Below are 22294 nucleotides of genomic sequence, written 5' to 3'. Positions count from 1 at the left end.
CAGCTTTAACTAGAAGTTGTACTCCTTTTGCCTTGGAGTGTCCTACTGCTGCTACCCACTGTTGAGCTGCTGTTGTGCTTTATATAGGAGAAAGCATTTACAGTGTTATTCTAATGAGGAGAAATTGAATTATTCCATTTCAGCAAAGGGCAGGTTTATTTTTAAACATCTCCAGTCCTTCATGTGATACAGATCAGTTAATTCATAAATTAGCCACTTATAGATTATTATTTAAAAGTTTTGGATAAAAGGTATTGTGGAATTCTGGGGCTAACTATTTTTAAATCTTCTGGAAGATTATAAATGCAGTCATTCAACTGTTCTTTCAGCTTGCAATGTGGAATGTGAACATGAAGTGGTCTTCATCAAACCTATTTGTTGGTTTCTGAGATTAAAGACAAAGTTTTCTTCCATGCGCAAGTTACGGTATAACTGCTCATACTTAGGTTTCTTCTGGCTGTCTCTGAAGCAGAGCTATAGCAAAATCTTACTATTTCTATAGTGATTAAAGGAGTGAGAGAAGTTTGAGTGATTTACATGCTGAATCCTTTGCTGGCAATGTTACTTTATACAGCCAGTTTGTGCTCTTCTGTCTCACTGTGTAGGCTGAGCCAGTTATGAAATGTTTGCATTGTAAGTTTACAATCACAAAAACTGCAACAGTATTTTTCTATGTTAAGAGACTGAAAAAAGAAGGTAGAAATAACTTCTGATAAGTTTTCACATCTTAATTGTCAGTCTGGTCCCTCTTCCCAAAGATCCTGTTATTTTTGCTTATATTCATGACATGTCAATGACATATATTATACTATAAATTACAGGGCTGAAGCACAATGTTGTACCACAATGCAGATTCTTCATCACTTAATAAAGAAGATAGATACATATTTAGTAGTTTGAAGCAGAAATATAGCTTTTTTTTCCAGGTCTATACAGGACTGGATGTTACTGCCAATATGAAAGCATTTTATTTCAGACTGCTTGGGATGCTTCATCTTCATTTGTAATAAATATAAGACCTCTGTGGAATACCTGTGGGGTAGATACAGTGTGTGTGTGTGTGTGTGTGTGTATCTCCATGAACACTGACATATATGGTAATGTTATTGGTGGTGGGAAAGAATCTCCTGACTTTTGTTGTTTAAGAATTGTGCAGTTGGGACTGAATAGTACAGCTAGATTAGTTTCTTGTAGTTTGTTAACACAAATACACCATCTGCATTCTAAAAAAAAAAAAAAAAAGAGAACTTCATCTGTATCTAGCTGGCATGATTTGATTCCAGATATTCTACATGCATACATTTAATAAGCTGAATTATCTGTCAACCACTGCAAGGCTTTCAGAGAATTGCATAAAGGGGAAAAACAGATTTTTCAAGTCTGCTGTAGTAACCAATTTCTCTTTGCACCAAGAATGTTTTTGTCATTGACATTATTATCACAGACTGTAGTTATCCTTTGTAATTATGGTAGTGATCAGGTTGGTATCTAAATTGCAACATACTGCAGTCTTTCCTCCACCCGTCTTTGAAAAGGATGTCTCCCATTTTTAACAGATCTTTTTATTACCAACTTTTAATTTTTTTTATGAGAATGTTTCAACCAAACTAACCACAGAAATGTCACACAATTAACCTTGATGATACTCCTTGTATATGAAGTTCTGTTTGACATATTCCTAGACAAAATAGTTTGTGTGCTTACAATATAATTTGTTGCTGTCTTGAGATGTCCCCCGAGCAGAGGGCTATAGTATCAGTCCTCCTGTCAGTCCACATAGTTGTAGTTTTGTATGGATGTATGCCCAGGACATCGATTGTGCAAGATGGTTAAATACTCTTGAGGTTACTGAGTGCTCTAAAGACAAAAAAATTAGTGCTTCTAATGTCTTCAACCAAATGTGGGATCAAAATATTCTGAGTGAGAGTGCAGTAGTTCTGCTTCTGCACCACTCTAGGACATTCATGTTCTTAATATTAAAAGGTCTGGATATCCTGATAGATGCAGAGCTATAAAAGCCCTCTTTCAGACAAAGCACTTTCTCAGGGCTTTCTTGGACGTTTGAAGTAAACCATCAGGAACTAGTTGGTGACAGCCTGTGATTTGCCAAGCTTCAAATTCCAGGTCTCAAGAAACAGCTTTCATTCATTGTCCAGTTTTGTTACTTGGAACAGAAGATGTTTTTTATGTAATAAATCCTTTCCTATTTAGCTAAATCTATGTCCTGTGTCTTAGAGATTGGATACGGTTTTGGATCCAGCTGGATGATAGTACTTGAGCAAAAGACTGAAAGAAATATCTAGATTTGCAATTTGAACTTTCACCTGGTAAAGGGACCAGGACTTTAAAAAACCTTCAAAATCCTATGCAAAAATCATGCTGTGTGTTCTAACATTAGATGCAGCAGTTAGTCTAGCCTGTTTACTATACAAAGGAAAGACTACATGTTTCTCATACACTTAGAATTATTGTCTTGGATCTGCACAGTAATAGTAATAATTATGAGACTGTGTAAGTATGTTTTATTTCTCTTCAGGCCTACAGATTGGCTTACTGTTGTGCTTCAGAGTTGCATATTAATTTGTATTTACCAGTAATCATTCCTAAAAGTGTGATAAAGTATAGTGTACCATAGAAGAGCAGACTGCTCTCTTTGTTGATGAAAACCTTGCAAAGACAGGAAGATACAAAGCATAAATATACAGCAAGTGGTTAAAAATGGTGTGCATTTTGTCTGTGTTTCTCATCAGTGACAAATGAGCAACTCACTTATACAGTACAGCAAACATATGGAAAAGGGTAAAAGATCACTTGCAGTTACTGGTGTCAGCTGATTTCCTCTGTTGTGCTTATTTGAGTTCTTTCCTTAAATATCTTCCTCAGATATCTTTAAGGCATACAGTCATCTGGGCATCTTCGCTTTATGCAATTAGCACAGAACTAGTAATGCAGAATTTATCAGGATATTAAAGAGATATTGCCAGATTGGTTTAGACTAACTCATCCACTTTGAAAAAACTTATGATAGTTTAGGAGTTGTATGATGTTGTAACAATGAGGACAAACATTTAAAGTTTCCCTTTTTAAGTGCTTCTGAAGTCTTGGGATGCTTGACCATGGTTTTGTATCTAGATGACACTTCCATCACTAGGAGTTGAGCTTCCTTGCCATTTCCCCTTTCCATCCCCTTTTGTTTATGTTATCTGGAAGGAAAGATACCTATTAAACTTTTCAATGAGTTGGTAAGAGGATTATATGCAGGAGGAAGATTACTGCAAGCATGTATATTTTCATTTCAAATTTCATACTGGAAATAGTCTGAATATACATTAAATGCATATTTGCATAAATTGGTAAGATAAAAATACAATTTTTCCCCCCATTCAGTTGGTATAGAATGACCTTTATTTTCCTCTTTAATGTCAGTAAAAAGGAACAGTCCTGTAATACGGGTGTCCTCATCACTATTTTGATTTATACAAGGTCCACCCCCAATTCTAGAATAGCTCAAGATTACAAAAGTAGCTTAAGAGTGCCTCAGCCGTTCTCCCTATTCTCTGCTTGCTGTGTGGATTCTTTCAGAAGCATAGTGTGAAATGTCTCCGTATGTTCATTTGAGGGGATCCTGTCACCTCAGTGCTGTATAGGATGTCTGTGGGGAAGGTAAAGTAAGCTCAAGAGGGCTGCAATTCGGCCTCTTGGCAGACAGGAGAAAGGGAAAGAGGTGCTTAGCCACACTTCACCTGCCATTTACAGTTATTGTGCCCGGGTCTGGTTGGAAACCAGAAAAAACATTTTTCCCTAAGTATTTTATGTGTTACTGTTTCTAGGTACCAAGAATGCTTTTATGGGGTCAACCTGTCCAGTCTGCGCAGTGCAGCTGTGGATGAGTATTTCCGACAACCTATTGTGGTAGGTTTGTATGTCTGGGGATTATTTGTTGTGTTTTTCCCTCTCCCTATCTTGTCCCTTCCACAAAATCCTACAGGTACAGTAGCCTCCTTGTTTAACAGAGCTCTGTGGCTGTTGAGTAGAGAGCCATGAACTAACTCTGCGAGTGTGAACAGAGCTGCTGTCAAAGGTTAACTACTATATGTAATATTCCTGGTTTTGCTATGAATAGCAGATGTCTAGACATATGCACACATTAGGAAGCCACAGCATGTGAACAACTGTCTTCCTAACATGCAACTAGCTTCCCTCAGTGTTTCCAGTCTCCTAAACGAGTGACTTGACCTTGATTTTTTCCCTTCCCATCACTGATCCACAAATTAAAGGAAAAGAGAAAGCAGCCAAGCAAACAGGTTTCTGTATTATGAAACAACCTGTTTTTAATATGTAAATATCCTTATTTTCTTGGTAACTTGGATCTAGCACCTGCAGTTCTCCTTCTTTCTTTTTAGTAAGTGTCTAGGTGGTATCTAGTTAGAAAGAATGCAGGAGAAATCCTTCTCACCTCTCTGGGGAAAAAACCTAAACAAACCCCAGCCCCTGCCCCCCACTCCAGTATAATACTTCAGTGTAGGTGCAATGAAAAGGTTCGCTCTCAGAAATTTGACTGCAACAAATCTTGGCTAGCTTTAGGCTAACTAGTTTAAGTAGCGGTAGCAGTGTAGCTGCTGTCACATGGAGACCCTAAAACCTGTCCAGAAATCTGGAAAGACCATCATACTACTGATGCGACCTTCTGTACTCAACTACTTTTAGTATTTGATAAGATTTAGTATTGGATAAGAGAAAACTCTCATTTGTCTTCATAAATTTCAGCCATATCTTTGACTATAGCATGGTCATTTTCAGTGCTGGCTCTTTGGCTTTCAGTTAGAGAATGGAGTAATCTGTAGGACTGCAGCACATACTTGCATCCTGTATGAAGTACATGTTTGGCTTTGATTTCTCAGCTGAGATTCTTCCTCCCTTGAAGATCAGAAATGCATTGCCCAGTAAAAGCCACATTAAATTGTTATTTCTTTTAAAAAATCACATATCTCCTTGGCTTCCCCTTACTCTGTAGATAGGTTTTAGTTCTTAGGTGGGTTCACTGGGGGTGTGTGTGATACAAGCCTTTAAGATAAGAGTTTGCTTTACTTATGTGTTGCGGTTTAACCTCAGCTGGCAACTAAGCACCACACAGCTGCTCACTCACTCCCCCCCAGTGGGATGGGGGAGAGATCGGAAAGGTAAAAGTGAGAAAATTTGTGGGTTGAGACAAAGACAGTTTAACAGGTAAAGCAAAAGCTGTGCACGCAAGCAAAGGAAAACAAGGAATTCATTCACTACTTCCTTTCCTTGCCTAGTGTAAGCATTACCTAGCAACAACTAAAACATCAGTGTGTGATCAACATTTTCTCACCCTAAATCCAAAACACAGCACTGTACCAGCTACTAGAGGAAATTAAAACTCTTTCCCTGCCGAAACCAGGACAGCTTCTGACAAAGGAAGTGTCTCCTCTTTGTCAGTAGGGATGGCAGAGTATTCATAAACACAGGATGTACCTAGCAACAACTAAAACATCAGTGTGTGATCAACATTGTTCTCACCCTAAATCCAAAACACAGCACTGTACCAGCTACTAGGAAGGAAATTAACTCTATCCCTGCCGAAACCAGGACATGATGAAAGAGCTTGTGAAAAGTGATAGATTAGGATTAGCACATGTGATTAAAGAAAGAAAAATGAAAGGAAAAGTTTTCATTTGGTGACTGACTACTCCTAACTTTTTTCTAAAGGGCAATCTGTATTAAGTAATTTTACTTCCTATACCTCATAATTTAATTTTCAAGTATTTCCATAGTGTCTTAGTTTGGCTTACCCAACTGTGCAGTGCAGAAAAGCACATTAAAATGTGTGTAGTTTAAAAAAAAAAATACAACCCCAAATAAACCAACCAAATAAACCCAGTATGTTTTATACAAGTGATCGATTTCTGGACAAATTTTATTGTTTCTAGGTTGAATAAACAGTCTTTGGTAGGTATGTAAGCTATCAAATACATTGAATCCTGATAATATTGCAAAATCTAACAGTGTTCTAAGGGATGCTAAAAAAAATGAAACATTTAAAGTAAGTTTATTGGGGTGAAGGATGATTTTTGTCTTTTTTCCCATTTTTTTTAACAGAAAACAAGTTTATAATGAACAAACCAAAATAAAATCATTAGAGTATATATGAGTATGTATTCAAGTGCATTAAGCTATTTTTTTTTACAAGAACTATCTCCCCATAGGATACTTTTGATGTGAGAATTCTGATGGCCCGGACAGTGAAGTACACCATTAACTTCATGGAAGTTGCTGAGGAAGATTTGCATAGGTCAGCAGACGCCAGCAACCTACTCTTAATCTTTCATTTTTGTAACTGGCTGTTGATCATTGGTGCTCAGAGACAGAGGAAGCTTTGGCAGTGGACGTGGAGGAGGGAAGGTGGCATGCCGGAATGATTAGTACACCACTCATAGTGGACCAGAGCATTTACCTGCATGACAATTTGTCTAGTATTAGCAGAGAAGCCTGCTTGTGAGCCTGTGAAACACCAGAGATCAGTTCACAAAATTTTCCTACTGAAAGGGATAAAATGGGCTCTGGAGGACAGTGTTTACTTCTCAGCATTATATGTTGGGACACATTTAAATCTAGTTACAAGGCAATTTTTGTTTTTCTGTGTAGACATCCTAAAAGACCTTGTCAAATAGTGTCATCACAAGCTGCCTTTGCTGAACTCTTGCGTATCTCTTTTTTTTAAACATTTTCCAGTCCAACAGGAGTCAGCTGTACCTCTTTACTTCCCTCCAGAGCTCCTTCAGATGTTTAGTTGGAAGGTCTTACATATAAACCAACCTGCATCCCTTGTGTCCCAGAATGACAGCAGAGAAGCCTCATTCTCAGTACATCTGTGAAATAAAATGTGCCATATGGGAGAACTTGAGGGAGTACTTCAAGTCCTTGCAAGACACTATCTTAACGGGAAAATACCACAGACTGTCTTTGAAACTATGAACCCTTGTTTCAACATGACTCACAACCAATTGTATAAATGACACAGTCTAGTGAGAGAGAAGAATTGCTCTAAGAGGGGGGAAACAGCTGGAGAATTATTTTCCAGTCTCAGTTGGCTAGCGTAGACTTCCTTCAGTGGTTCTCAGAACTAACATGTTCATATCTGAATGCTAATTTTATGGTATGTTTCTGCAAGAGTGGGTGAGATTTGGGTTGAACTACATAGCCAGTAATAGTTCTTTTGGAAGGGAAGATATTCCAGCTCTTGCTCAAGCAGTTCAATTTTTCCTTCTGGTTGCAGTAGTAGTTCTGTTTGTCAGATTTGTAGTGGAACATTTTCCTGTTCAAAATAGTATTTAAACTAAATCCAAGTCCTTCACTGGGAATGGGAAATTTTCCACTGGAAAGACTGAACCCCTGCATTTGTAACAGTCTTGTTACAGTAACACTTGTGTAGTGGCATATTTGATCTACTGTTGAATAAGGCACACAAAAAACTAACACCTAAATCAGTGCCATTGGTTAATTCCATTGACACAGAGAAAAAGAGCATATCTGTTTAAATATGTAGAAAATTGAGACCTAAACTGATGAATACGAATGAAGATACATAAATTAGTACAAGGTAGGTTTCTGGTGGAATTTCCAGTACTCTTTGGAAGTTACTTCGGCAGCATATTGTTTTTTCTCCTGCAGAGTGGAAATCCCTTTTGTTTTCCAAATGATGCAGTCCGGACTAATCCATGGCCTAGCCTTCTGGTTTGATGTGGCATTTGTAGGATCACTGTAAGTACTTTTTCCTTCTTCCTATGAAATACTAACTACGGGGGAAAAAATCACGTCTTTCATACAAAGTGTGCCAGAATTAGACCTTTATCTGGTGCTGACCTTGTTTGTAATGTGATTCCGTCATATTAAAGAAATGATGCCTTCTAGAGGTAACAGGAAGTGTGATAACCTAGTGCCAGCAGTATGACTAGATGGTGGTGGTCTTGCTTCCCATTCATCGGGGTGCACATTATCTATGGTAGACCACATCCAGGAATTGTTGAGGGTCAAAATGCAGTGTTCCACACAATACTGGTTCTTTGTAATATTATATACCTTTCTGTTTTACATTGCAAGTAAAGCAGCAGCATTTGAACATAAGCTGGATTTTCCCATTTGGGCTGGTCTTGTTTGTGGGCAAAAAGGAGAGCTGGCTGCAAGTTCCAGCTAACAAAATGGAAATGGAGAAAATTTCACCAGGCTTGGGAAAATTTTTCACTGCAGAACCAGGCATATATTTCAAAATGGGGACATTCATCTTTTATAGTAAGTAGGTGAAAATTAGATAAACTTGCTCAGGTAGCCAATACATACATTACAACTATCTGTATTTAGCTCTTAGATAAGATTTGTTGATTTCCCAGTTAAACTGATCTAGTTTTAGAGGAGGTGATTTTTTTCAATCAATTGTAAAATGCACTTCTATTTATTTGTGTTGATAAATGCCTTTTACTAGCCTTTGAAATGAGGATTGTCAAGAATTCGGAATAGTATGTCCATTAAAAGAAAATGGACATATGTGTGTTTGTATTCACTTTAACAGCTGATAGTAAAATTTTTAATCTTAAAAAAGGAACCAGAAACTCCACATCAGTTAAAACAGTAGAGACAATTGCGGTCTTGTAGGAACTGACTGAAATCCTCTGCTGAGAAGACCTCCGTCTTGGAGTAAGCAACTGCTTAATCAGCAGGTCTTTCATGTTTCTACAACTCTGGAAGTTCTTTGTCTTAGCACGTGAAATCTCAGTGGATTGGGCTCGCGGTATTACCTGTGTTATCCCTTTCTTTGCACCTACAGCCCCTTTCAATATATTATTGAAAAGTCTCTTGCAAGTGAAAACTAGGTATAGGACTTTCTTGGGGAGTGTTTTTTAAGGATGAAACTACCATTGTGAGGAATCGCATTGCCACATTCAGGACAAACCTTCATTTCCTGTAATTTGTTGAAATTGTCTGAGTGGTAAGAGGAGAGAGAAATTAGTATTCTCTGTCCTGGCAGCATGGAAAGAAGAGAAAACAGAAGTCTGAAGAGTCTCTTTTGAATCTCCGTAATTGGCTTAGGCACACAGATCTGGTGGTGACAGGAACAGTATAGATAAAGAAAATGAGGCATAACATACTGATTTCCCATCATAGGGTAGAATCACTCTCCCAGTTTACTTGAAGGCAGTTTAAAGTTTATTGTAAGCAGTTGAGGCCTCACATACAAAAAGGTCTAACAACTTAAAATTGTTTCCGAAAGGAGAAGACAAGAGAGAAAGTCTAGATAGTTTTTCTTGTTTGTTTTAGGATAACTGTTTGGTTGTCCACTGCACCGACAGAACCTCTCACTCACTGGTATCAAGTACGCTGCCTTCTTCAGACGCCCCTCTTTGCTAAAGAGGGGGAAACTCTCTCAGGGAAAGTCTTACTTGTTGCCAATAAGCGGTAAGTGTAAAAGCTTCCCAAGCAGGTTTTGTAGTGTGACTGTTCTTGTTAGAGGTACCCAAAAGACACCAGTTAATTTTGGGTACGCTTGTACCCACATTTTTTATTTCTGGTACCATTACCGATTTATATGGTATCACTGATACAGTTACATAGGCACTGTTGACCTTGCGAGACTCTGCTCACCAAAAGTTCTCCATGTTCCACTCCAGTTACCTGTGATGTTCCTTCTCACATACCTTCTCCTTAACCACCTGTCACATCCTGCCTTCCCTCACAGTGCTACTTGCAGCTTTTGTCAGCTCTCCACTCCACTATCTTTCACACACAGCAGTTTTCTCAGGTCATGTCCAGTCATTTTCCACACCTTGTTCTGGTAGTGTAACCTCTAGCCATGTCTTCGTCAGCAGCCTTTTTTGCCTGAAGCCCCAACATCCTTTGTCTCTCAGCAAGTCCTGTGCAGAGACAAGGAGAAGTGGGGTTGATCCCAAATCCATTACATTTTTAATTCTGAAAAAAATTCCTCATGAATGTGCTCCCCTGTTTAAGAATAGTGCTTTTCATGCATTGTTTGGCCTTCCACTGAGGCTAATGACGATGGCTGCTTTTGGAAGGGCGTAGTTCCTCACCAGACTTCTCTGCTGTTCCTGCTGTCGGTCAAATGTTTGGTAACTCCACTCCTACGCTTTGTTTTGAAAACAATCCTCAAGTGACTGGGTCACACAAGTTGCAGCCTGGTTTGCTTATGTGTATGCGTAGTTTTAACAGGAAACAAAGCCTCCCCGGTGTAGGAAGGGAAGGGGAAAAGTGGAAATTTTTTTTTTTTTTTTTTTTTTTTTTTTTTTTTTTTTTTTTTTTTTTTTTTTTTTTTTTTTTTTTTTTTTGGGGGGGGGGAACATGCTGACCATTCAGGTGATTCCAGTGACATCAAAGCTGTCAGTAATACTTCCAGGGCTCTTTAATCACATCAGCAACAAATACTTGATTTGGGACTCGTTAAATTTCCAGATTTACTGCTTAGAAACGCCTCATGAAGAAAATAAATAATACAGATCTTGATACGTCTCTTTCAAATGTAAAATGTATTCATATTTTAATATATAAAAGAAACACTGTATGCCGCAAAGTGATCACACAGCCACTGCTGTAAATATGTCAATGCATAAGGCATATCTGCAATGGAGCATGGCTCAGAGATACCTGAGCTAGTGACCTTGCCATACTGAGAATGAGAAGCACTTTAACCGTGTGTCAGGAGTGAGTTAACAATTCCTGCCACAAAGCTAATCTGCTTTTGGGATCAACATAGTACCGCTGTGTAACTCTGCAGTTGCTCTTCCATGCAGGAGGACGAGCTTTGGTCAGCTTCAGCATTTTGGTATGCTCTCAGTTGGTCCTCTTTACTTTTCTGTATAAACTCAGTTTCTTGCAAAAAGTCTTGTGAAAAATATCCTTCCTGGTGAAATCTAAGATTATGACAAGAGTGAACCTAATGCTGTTTGGCCAGTTAGGTATTTTTGATCATGAAATAATACTCTGATTGTACTTGCTAATGTTGAAATTTATAGCATTTCTGTCAGAGAGGGGGAAAAAGACCTTTCACTATTGAATACTATCAGTACAAAATTATGATGTTTTTCAGATGCAAGCTCTTAAAATCACTTAAGCATCTTGTAAATTTTACTTCTTTAGAGATGATTAAATAATCATGCCTTGCACTGATACCACTGCAAATAAACTTCCTTTGCTTGTTATACTAAGTGGTTATTATTCAGACAGCAATTACACTGGTATTTTTTCACACAAGATGTTATAGTTGTTTTAGTTCCATTACCTCTCTTTTACACTTCTCTTTCTGATGCAGACAAAGTTACGACATTCAGATTGTAGCTGTGGTGGACCAGACAGGATTTAAATCTGGTAACATTCTTGATTTAAAGAATCCATTTTTTAGGTAAGAAATGCTTTTGACTAAAATATTACTGTTGTAGAGTGGTAACGTCTTGTATGACAGGATGCAAAGCACACCTACCATGGAAGAACAAGTTTCTGACCTCTTACAGTTTATCTTATTTCTACAGGTATGAGGACATCATTGTTCTGTATTAGCAGTAGTTACATATATAAGCCAATATTCTATTTAGGCTGTGTGACAATGAGGAAAAGAAAAAAGCTTTATTAAAGATCTGTGATGATATAGTGCTGTGACAAAATAGTAGACATTTACTTACTTGAACTAATGTATACTTAAATTCTTTTGCTGTTTCCTGTTGTGTGATGTGCATCATTGTGACTCGAGGAATCAGCAATATGCCAAGATGCACACTGCTAAGTATCTAAATTGATACTACTATTTGACATGAAGGACCTGTCCTTTCTGTATTAAACACGAGGGAAGGAAAAAAATCTACTTGCTGCAATCCTTTCCAACAGAGCAGGGACCTTCATTAGGCATTGCTACAGCACCATATTTTGGGAAAAGCTGTCAATTACAGATCAAAATAAGCAGGAGGAAGGAGCCATCAATTCTTCCAAAAGAAAAAAAGGGTTTTTGAGAAAAACAGGCTGGCTGTGTTCGGTTCTCATTCTTATGCTGTATTTGGCATAAAAATAGGCAAATGCAGGTGGTGGAATTGATTTTTTCCAGAGGTATACATGGAAAATGCTTTCCTCATTCATTATGTGTTTCCCGTTTCCTATTTTTTTGACTCAGACCTGTATGACAATTCCACAGTAATCCTATAAAATATCCATTGTGTCTGATGAAAATGAATTAATTTTCATCTGTACATCAAATGTGCGGCACAGCAGTTGTTTTGGCTTTAGAATGGGGCCCTTTTGATTAAATTCATAAAAATGCCTTTGTAATAAAGACTGTTTATGGGAGACTTGCAGTAACTATAAATAAAATCATGAACTGGAAAAGATTAATTTCCTCAGATTTGACCTGTGACATGGACAGTGTCTAGCTTGCTTATGTTTTTGGTTTGGCTGATACTGGTTTCAAATCTAAAAGCTTTTTGTGAGGATGATTACAAGTAAGTTTACCGGTCTTCTAAAATCTCCATCCTTACTCCCAGCACTCATTGCATAAGTGCGAGTGCCTTTTCAAAGATAATACAAGTCCACTCATTTAGAAGCAAAAGAAGCTTTTGTTAAGAGTTTTTAACTTACATAAAATGTAGAAATCACTTTCAGAATGCTATAACTCATTTGCAAGAAAGCAGGGGGGAAAATGGTCAAGTTGTGTGTTACATATAGAAGTACTTTAAGTTACATGAAGTGGTATTCTAGTTTGAAAATTCAATGTAAAAATGTCACTGTGTGATTTAATGGTTGCTAGCCAATTAACCATACCGAGTTCAATAATCTAGACTGCTGTTCTTTTATACATTAATTCTTAGAGTGCTTGGTTGTGAAATCCTGCCACAACACACTAACCTTATTTAACAGGCTTCCCCTGTGAGGCTCCATTAGGTTTTTTTATTGATCCTTCTCCATTCTGCCCCTGCCCTCCCATACCAATTACCAGAACTCTGAAAGAGTTGAAAAAACAAAGGCAAAGACTTCCCAAAAGAAAAATGCTTACTTATAAACATAAGGTAACTTTCAAAGCATTCGTAAGTTTTTTAAAATTAAAATATAATCCAGCTTTTAAATTGTGACATGCAAATTACTGTGCATCGTGGAACATTATGCCAACACATACAGCCTAGCTCTCTTCTACATCACTGCTTCATAGTGTCCCTGATACAAATACTTACCTCTGTACCACAGGGAAGGATAGTAGGGAAGGGGCAATTCTGGACATTTTTTGCTCATTTAAAACAACTCCATACTAATTCTATAGCATAAGATAAAAATAAAAGACTGGACTGGGAAGCCTTTCATTTCTGTGAAGGCAATGGCCTGAGCTGCTACACATCACAGCAAAAGGAAGCCTCTGCCTTTGTAAAATAAGCTATAGTGGATTTGGTAGCATTTTACACTTTCTTGCACAGCTGCAAATCTAGATGAAAAGACTTACAATTTAAATTTGAAATCACGCTGCATTTAATAAATCCAGTAACAGCACAGGGGACTGATTTCCTAGCCTTATTCCAATGAGACTTACCTGACATACATTGGCTGAGTGTTGTGCTTACAACACTTTCAATTTCATAGAAGTCCTTATTAAATATCAAAAAGCTGTCAATATTTTTTACTCCAGAGTAAAATAAAAGCTGTATTAGAATTTATTGTTTGCTTAGTTCAGCTAGTGCTGTAAGCTATCAAAGAATTGTATATCTTATTATAACTATTTTATTCTTTCATCCATTTTTAGGTATGCCTAGAATATATTATAATATCGCATCTGAAAACAGAGTTGAGATTCTCACCAAGCTGAGTAACCAGTGAGACTGAAATCAGTTCAGTTCTTAGTAGGCCTACTGGTGCCTGTGTAAAATCAATTTGTAACTGTACATATCTGTAATTGTATGTGAGTCACATGAGAAGGGAATATTGTGGTTCCATCCCTTGTTTTTTTAATTGAAATTTAGCCTGCGCTCACATTTACAGACTTGAGTTGCAGCAGACTCAATTTTATTCCAGAAAGTTCATTTGGTATAGAACAAGAACTATTTCTCTTTCTTTGTTTTTATTTGTGTTTTACAGTAAGCTCACATTGGTTCACTGGTCTTTTTTTTTTTTAAATATTCTTACCAATATTCTAGGTTATTGAACAAAACCTACCTCATGTTTATATATGTAACACATCAAAAGATCTTTGAGCAGGATATAGTGTCCATGCTTCAAACACTCAGCATTTATTTCCAGATATTTCAATTTTTGTTGTTAATCTAGCTCACCAGGGCAGTGTGCTAAATACTTCAATTTTCTCTCAATGGACTCATTAATTTGGTTCATTTTGAGACACGAACCTGAAGTCATCTTGCATATACTTTGTAAATGTTCTAGATTTCTCTATGCCTATAGAAGTGTAACAGGACACATTTGTAAATTACTCCCAGCATAATGATATAAAACTATGATAGGGTAAGCGTGACTTTCACTTTTTCTGTAGCTCTGTGAGAAGTATTGATAGTCCAAGCTATATAAAGATGTATTTTTGGCTTGCGTACCTAGCAAATGAGGAAGACTATAGAGTTATAGCACAGATTTTAATGAGATCTCTCTTCAGACAATGTTATCCATAAAGAGCACATAGTGACTTTTATAGAACGTGTTTCTGTTGTTCAAAGTATATGCCTTAGGCTGAATTAATGAGCTGGAGTCAAATCAGAAATGTATACATCATTTTACTACCAAAAACATAACTGCAGGGATACCTCTAGCAAGATATAATCAGCCCTTAGCCTTCCACACCCTGTTGGAGAAGGCTGGTTTGAATGAAAAGCCCCACGAAAACTGACCGTTCTCTCAGGAAGCTACATGCCACATTTGATCAAAAGACCACCTAAGGACCCCTGCTGGAAATCATTAAGAAACAGTTGTAGTTTCAGAGTTTTTTCTGCAAGTCAACAGCCATTTGCAGCTATTTAAAGATAGTTTATGAGATTATGGAAAGTAGTCCCTAAAATTGTGAAACTTGTAAAAGTAACATGAACTTCATGGCTGAGGCCGTGAAACCATTGAAGTTAGTGTCAGAAAATTATTGCCTTGTTATTTCCAGTAGCATTTAATATAGCAGGTAAGAGACTTCTAGTATAAAAATGTAGTTTGCACAGTAAAAGCCTGTTTTGTTACACAAATATATAATATATATTTAAAAAATAGTATTTAATGTGGGTTGCTGCCTCAGAATGGTAACAGAAATTATCATTCTAACCTGTACTAGCAGTGTAATGAGATTTCTGATGCAATGTCTGACGGTTGGGTATCCGTCCTTCCTAAATTGAGTCTGTACAGTGGTTGGTGGTTTTATGCTTATATGAGAGAAGGAAACAAACCCAGGAATGTCCAAATCCAAATACCAGGCAGCTGTAGTTCAGAGTTTTCTAGAGTTTGGAGGGTTTTCCACAGCAATTATGAAAGGAGTACATGAAATCTGAATCTGAAGTCAGCTAATAGATTTGTAATGTCTCCTACTGACCTGCATGTCTGTCTGGATCTCACATTTCAGTCTCCAAGAAAAAGTATCTGTGTATCAAAGACTTCTATTTTCTATAGGGAAGAACCTTACATTGTCAATTTCATGTGGCAACTTCAGTTCTTTTTAAGGAAGTAAATAAAGGGGAGGAAAAACAACAGCAGCAGACAGCAGTGTCAGATTGTATATCTTTATTTAATTCCAGAGCAAAAGGTTTATGTATCTAATAACTGCATCTTCAATATGTATAGAAAAGATTGTTTCCTTACACACTAACTAGTACAAAGAATATTTCACAGTGATTGCTACTTTGAAGTGATTTGGATAATCCAGGACTGGTATTTGTATTTCTCTTTACTTCAGGAATTCACTTTATTCCAGATTGTATGCTAAAACCGAAGAGAAAATTGACACCAAGTACTGTACCATTTACAGTTTGAAATAAGGTCCTGTGACTGTCTTCATTTCCTTCTCATTTAACATTTTCCTCTTTCCTGCTTTGAAGCATTGGTGATTTTGAAGTATACAGGAGCCTACCTTCAAGGACTACAATGTACTGTTTTCACCTTACAGGACTTTCTGGGTATAAACATAAGAATATATTTGTAAAGTATTTTTGAAACAAAATGTCAATGAAAACATTTTATTGATACAAATGCTGGTGTTTTGCTTCCATTTTTTATATAGGCAACGTTAATGAATGCTACAGAATGTAGGGAAACTAAAGCAGAACTGTGGGGACACTGGAGCAAGAAGTGATGATGTAGTTTTACAACATAAGACTCTTGAACAGATTTTACCACATTATGAAATAGAGCATTTCCTCACTTACAGTAAAGAAGCTATATTAATCCTGTTGAAAAATGACATATTGTCTTGCATCCCATAGACTCAAAAAGCACAATAGGAAAGACACTGAATATCACATTAAGGAGCTATACATTTTTGTATAGCTTTGTTGGATCCATGGTAATTTAGAAGGTTCATCTTCAAGAAAAAAGCAGTAAGAAATGCTTTTAACAGCTTATTTTTCCAACAATTGCATATGGTTATTTTATTTTACCTTGACCCCAGAGAGATGCATTTAAATTTTTGTAAGCAGTCATACATACATAGCAATTCATGATAAATCACATTTTTGGTAGTAATGACTTTCATTTTGAATGTCTATCTATATGAGTTCTTTCATCTGAACTGACGATTAGAACATTCTGTCCTTAGGAATTGTACAGGAATTCAATGTGGTTACTATTACTATAGTGATTGCTAAGAGAAGTAGTGAGTTACTGCATATTGTGTGCACTAGACCCACAGAAATCTTTATGATAGCATTCTTTATAATACTTATGACAACTATGACATCTAAAAGCAATCTTGATGCATCTGGATCTAAGTGCAGTAAAATGCAATGGAATTGGTGTTAATTTACTTCACTAAGTTTCTATGAGTTGTGCTTTTTTCTCAAGATAGGAAAAAAAAAAAAAAGGCATTTAGAGGTTGGAAAACAAGTCTCCAGACAGTATGCATTTTATTCTTCCTTAAGCCTTGGCATGTGGTATACAAGTTTTCACTCTTCTTGACTAGATAACACACATACTTACAACTCTGCACTGATGCAAGTTGAGAGCTAGAACTGAGGAAAGATACACTGTCAAGATGCAGCTGAAAAGTCAGTATAATGGAGGACAGCAGTTCAACAGGAGACTGCAGGCAGAAAAATTAATTTCTTGCTGGAAGCACCCAAGAGGGTATCAAATACCTGACGTTAACTGTTCAGGTTCAGCTCACCAGGTTTGACCCAAGCTGATTTTAGTGATATTCAGATGCACATATTTACAGAAGAAAAAGAAGCTAATGTAAAGTGAATAAAACCAAAGACAAAGGAGTGGGAAGTATAAAAATGTCTTTCTCAAAGTGGCTGCCCCTCCCTAGGTTGGCCAGTTGTCAGGCATGTCATCTTGCAACATTGAACAAGGACTTCAGCCTAATTTGCAGCATTGAACTGAGGCTTCAGCCTGATTTTGCTGGGACTTCAGCCTAATTTACAGGAGGCTTTAGATGTCCCTTAGCTAACTGGTCAGTCAGTAGTCAGATATCCAGTGGATCATGATTCAAAACTACTGTGAACAAAGCATTGCTCAATAGCACTGAACTTATGATAATAAATCTTATGTTTAATGGCCTCTGAACAACAGCCAGTGTTCAGTTTTCACTTCAAATCACTGCCTTTCATTTGAATTTGGTCTACAATGAACGTTTTCGAGTATCTGTGAAGAAATCCCAAGCAATCTTTAGTCTAACACTTCTTCACTAACTAACTAACTAACTAACACTTCTTCAGTGGTGGAAGGGGAAGCAGAAACTTGTTTTTAGTTTTATGGGTGGTTTTCTATGCTGAGGTGCCACAGCTAACATGACAGAGATCCTCAAATGTACGTTAATCCAGTAACACTCATATAAGCAGTAATAAAAGGGGATGGTACCACAGAATATGAAACACGCTTGAGTTCAGGAAATAGCACAATTCAGGAAATAGCACAGAACTGAACATGGTACTTGCTTTAGAATAAATCACCACCACCCAAAATGCCAACAGAACAAGGTTTCCTTTGCTAATATATGAGATAATTGGCAAGTGCATACAAAGAGCAGGAACATGGATCCAGTTTTGCTAGAATTCAGGTGGAATTTCCAAAGAATTTAAGTGAATAGTTCCTTCCCAAGATCTGTTAGGAATGCAGGGCTTGGTCTGGCAAACCTGTAGATGAAAGAGCACTCATGGTCTGTATATGGAAAACAATGCAAGAAAAAAAGGCCGGCCTTCACTAACAACATTAAACTATAAAGCTGAATTTCAGAGGATCTCAGAAATTCTCCCAAGAACACTGATGCCAAGACATGCACATTAAGAATCTTGTTCTTTGCCACAATCCATCCGCCCTCAAAATAGAGCTGAGAAATAAGAACAAATGGCTCTGCAGCTGAGTGTTTTGAGCCAACTTTGGAAAAAGGGAAATATAATTCACTTAAGTTGTCATATGGATGAAACTCTTAGCAGGTGTATTTAACTAGAAACAACAGCAAGTGAGCAATATCAAGATGCACAGGAAGCCTGCCCTCTGTTTTTTTGGAATAGGTGGCTAAATTACTTCCACTCTGTCACTTCTACCAGGTCTCTATACTTTGGAAAATGACGAGAAGTTGAGTCCTGTCTCACACAGTCTAAGTGAGGAAATGAAGCAACATAACTGCAAATTAGTTTGTGGTTCTCAATGTAACCACATATCCCAGAGTAACATGCTGTAATTGCCACTGAGAATTCACCATTTCTTTGTAATTGCATCTCATCACCTTCTTCAACTCAGTTGACTTTTAACAAACATTGCACTGAATGCTAAGTCACTCAGAAAGTTAAAAATCATGATGGAAGAAGCTTGCAGGCAGCTATAGGCAAAAGCAAAATAGGGAGTAGACAGTGGGGGGCAATGAAATACCTGTGGCTCCGCTGCCTCCTTGGCTATGGTGTAGTCCAGGAAATGGATGGTCACTCATAAAAACATTACGTGCTGTCACCACCCTTTCCAACTCCAGCACGGCAGCAGGAGTAACTGGCCTCTCCATTGCTTATCACTCGGGAGCAACCAGTTCCAGGCTATCTTTAGATCTGGATCTTTCGGGATCCTTCTGGGCAGCAAAATTCAGTTATGCCTAGACATCAGCTGGTGGTAAAAAAAAAAAGGATTTTTTTTTTCATTATTAAAGGGTTGGATATACTTAGTCAGAGTAAAGTATACCCAGTGTTGCTGACTAACTTACTGACCATCTTTGCTGCAGGGCCTAAAAAGCGATACAGAGAAGAGGTCTTTGGCACACTGCAACAGAAGCAGCAGAGAAACAAATGGCTTTGGCTGTGTCTGTAGGTCAGAGGTCTGCATTGTGATGACAAGAAAGATTAAAAAATTAAGTTTTCTATTCTGTAGAAAGTGTAGAGGGGCATAATGCATTGAAGAGCTGTGCAATAGTGGTCCTCTCTCCAGAGAGGATCACCAGCTGAAACGCACGGTGATCAATCCACTTAAGGACAGCAGAACTGTCTTCTCCAGAAACAACGTAAGCTATAAAATAACAATCTTAGACAAGGTGCATGTAGCTGTCTTCAGAAACTGAGAAAGTACTTTCAGTACCATTCGCAAATGAAAATGAAATGATGCAGTTTTACCTGACCTCTGTGGTAGTTACTCTCCTGCTGCCTTGGTAGTAGAACAGCCAGGTTATGGCTGTGGTTACACTCCATTTTTCTTACAGCTTTGCACCTTCAGATGTCTTGTCGAAGGAGGCTCACTGAAGTGAGCAGAGCAGTCCTGACCAAGGCAGTAGACAGCACTCCATTGTAGCGGTCTTCACTACAATTGCCTTAATACAAAGTTCAGATCTATTGTGTCACAGAGCCAAAATATTTTTTTAGATGTGAAAATGGTCAGAGATGTACTATTAACAAATGCATGAATAAAACCCACCTTATTGTTATTTTTTTTATTTCATTGACTTCTTTACTACAGACACTACAGGATTCTTGTTTTGGCTAGGACAGATAAGGAGACATATTGTCACACTTTTGTGTGACACATTATGCAAAATGTGAGATATGCCATTTTTAAACTTCCTGTTATATTTACCACAGCTCTTATTTCTTCAAAGTCTGCTAAGAAATAAAGTGGTATGGCATTCAGCACTACTGAACTCACCATGGCTCTCCTTGAGCTGGAAGTCAATGCCAGAAAAGTGCCACATCAGGGACTGGCCCTAAATGCAAGTAAGCTACCACTGCTTCTGGTACTACTATAGCAAATTTATTCCACAGACAAATCAGAATGGACATGGATGCACTGTGTGAAAGAAGAAAAGGCTGTAGACACGTCATGATGATCTTATCCAGCCTATGACTATTCAGTGAAACATGCTTCTTGCTCTTGGAATTCTTACTGCTCGTTTTTGCTGTCCAAAGAGCATGATCCTTCTTTTTGTTTAAAAAAAACGTTGTCAGAACCACATTTTCAAGGATATCCAAAAACACGCTTGGGATACAAAGTTGGAAACCTCATGCTGAAGGAGTAATGCACAATTATATGAGTAAGACACAATTTTAGAAGAATCTGAATGTAAATCTGGATCTTGAGATGAGGCTTTCACTACAGAGACAGACTAGTAATACTGAATTTCAACATTACATCTCTTTTTCACAAATTACAAATTCACTTTTCTGAATTTTTATCTTTTGGTTTCCTTAATAACTTTTGTCTCCGTGGAATTAAAACAGCATCCAGAAGAGAGATAAAACAGACATAAAAAATAGACATTAAAACATCTGTGCTGATACATGACTCTGAACACACTTGGGAATACCCTGGCGACATTATTAGGTCACGAACTATCTTCTACAATTACAGCCTGTTTTAAGGTACCTGAAGATCTTTAAGGAACCCTTAATTATTTTTTATGAAAGACAGATGCTTGAACCTGTAAGCTGGTTGACTTGAAATCTCTGGCTGACATTCAAAAACTTCATTGGTTTATTCTCTGGGAGATGTTTGTATTATAGCAAGCAAGCTGAACATAGCAATGTATTTTCTAATGTCTTAATTGATCACGGTCTTAATTCTTGAAAAGAAACCACCAAAAAACTGGAAAAGGTAATTAGTGTGGAGAACAGACTTATCTCCAATATCTACAGAGGTTGTTCCAAACACTGAAGCAAAGCATTTGGGCTGTGGGAGCACACAAACTTGACATTATGCCCCTTGACTTAAGGCAAGCTTCAAAATACACACTCTTTCCCCCCTACCCCCTTTAAAACAGACAATTTTCATGTAATTTTGACAGGCATGATGTTAACATTTGAAGGAGTGGGAAAACTAAACACCATAATCCTGCCTATGCCTGTTCTAGTTTGCAAGTCGCTGCCAAGTCCTTCCCAGGAGACAAATAAAAGAAGAATAGTACTATCACCAGCTGTACTGAAGAAAAAGCTTTACTCCACTAAATAATTTGCCTACATCACTTCCTTAGTCAAATATACTATGGTTGGTGTTACAGAAGTATTTATTATGCTCTGACTTCATTGTAATCACGCAAGTATAATAATTACCACATTTATGAATACGGATCCCCTTTACGTTCGGAAGCAATGACTTTATTGACCACCCGAATGTGCAAAAGCACTTGACACTGACGTTTCACGCGACTGGTCACATCTGCATCGTTTTGAAGTAACAGCTCCACCTGGTGTTCTCCAGCACCATCGCTACTTAATCTGTACTGTGGTACGTTACCTTATTTTTAAGACAGGATCTTATTTATGCCGGGCAGTGGGCAAGCCGCGCTCGAGAAGGTGGCGGCAGGCCTGCTGGCCCAGCTGCAGGGTCGGCGGAGGGCAAAGCCAGGAGCCCGGGGAAGGGGACGGGGCCTTTCCTCACAGCGGCCCGCCCCTTCTAGGGCTCCGGGGTGAGTCGACGCAAACGGGAACCGCTACGGAGGACCGCGGGGTGCGCGGAGTCGACTGCGCCTGCCTGCGCCGCGGCGCGGCGCGGCACCCGCCGCCGAGGGCCGGAGAGAGGAGGCTGGCGGACAAGCGCAACGCCCTTCGCCTTCCGCGCGGCGCTTTACGGCACGCTGCTTCGGCACTGTCGCGCGGCAGCGGCCAGGCGGGCCAATGGGGAGCCGCGCCCGCCGGAG

At 38.2% G+C, this 22294-nt stretch overlaps 1 protein-coding gene and 1 long non-coding RNA gene across 3 annotated transcripts in view; one reads left to right on the top strand and one right to left on the bottom strand.

Annotated features, from left to right (window-relative positions):
- CARM1 (coactivator associated arginine methyltransferase 1) overlaps nucleotides 1-11580 on the top strand; it is a 46230-nt gene extending 34650 nt beyond the window's left edge. Inside the window, exons 8-13 of the mRNA XM_009279957.1 lie at nucleotides 3831-3912; nucleotides 6228-6313; nucleotides 7693-7782; nucleotides 9334-9471; nucleotides 11336-11425; nucleotides 11553-11580. Coding sequence (XP_009278232.1) covers nucleotides 3831-3912; nucleotides 6228-6313; nucleotides 7693-7782; nucleotides 9334-9471; nucleotides 11336-11425; nucleotides 11553-11580 — 514 coding nt within the window. The remainder of the gene's footprint in view (nucleotides 1-3830; nucleotides 3913-6227; nucleotides 6314-7692; nucleotides 7783-9333; nucleotides 9472-11335; nucleotides 11426-11552) is intronic.
- A 4158-nt stretch (nucleotides 11581-15738) lies between these two features.
- LOC103899460 lies at nucleotides 15739-22209 on the bottom strand. 2 transcript variants are annotated; one of them, XR_657608.2, is made up of 3 exons: nucleotides 21892-22209; nucleotides 19057-19281; nucleotides 15739-18320 (listed from the first exon to the last, which is right to left on the bottom strand). It is a non-coding gene; the product is annotated as an uncharacterized LOC103899460 (long non-coding RNA). The 2 variants fall into 2 exon arrangements; XR_657607.2 differs by lacking the exon at nucleotides 21892-22209 and adding an exon at nucleotides 19383-19587.
- Nucleotides 22210-22294: the final 85 nt, after the last annotated feature.

Source organism: Aptenodytes forsteri, unplaced genomic scaffold (assembly GCF_000699145.1).
Source record: "Aptenodytes forsteri isolate BGI_AS27 unplaced genomic scaffold, ASM69914v1 Scaffold99, whole genome shotgun sequence".
NCBI classification, from domain to species: Eukaryota; Metazoa; Chordata; class Aves; order Sphenisciformes; family Spheniscidae; genus Aptenodytes; species Aptenodytes forsteri.
This window is presented reverse-complemented; position numbering and strand designations above follow the sequence as displayed.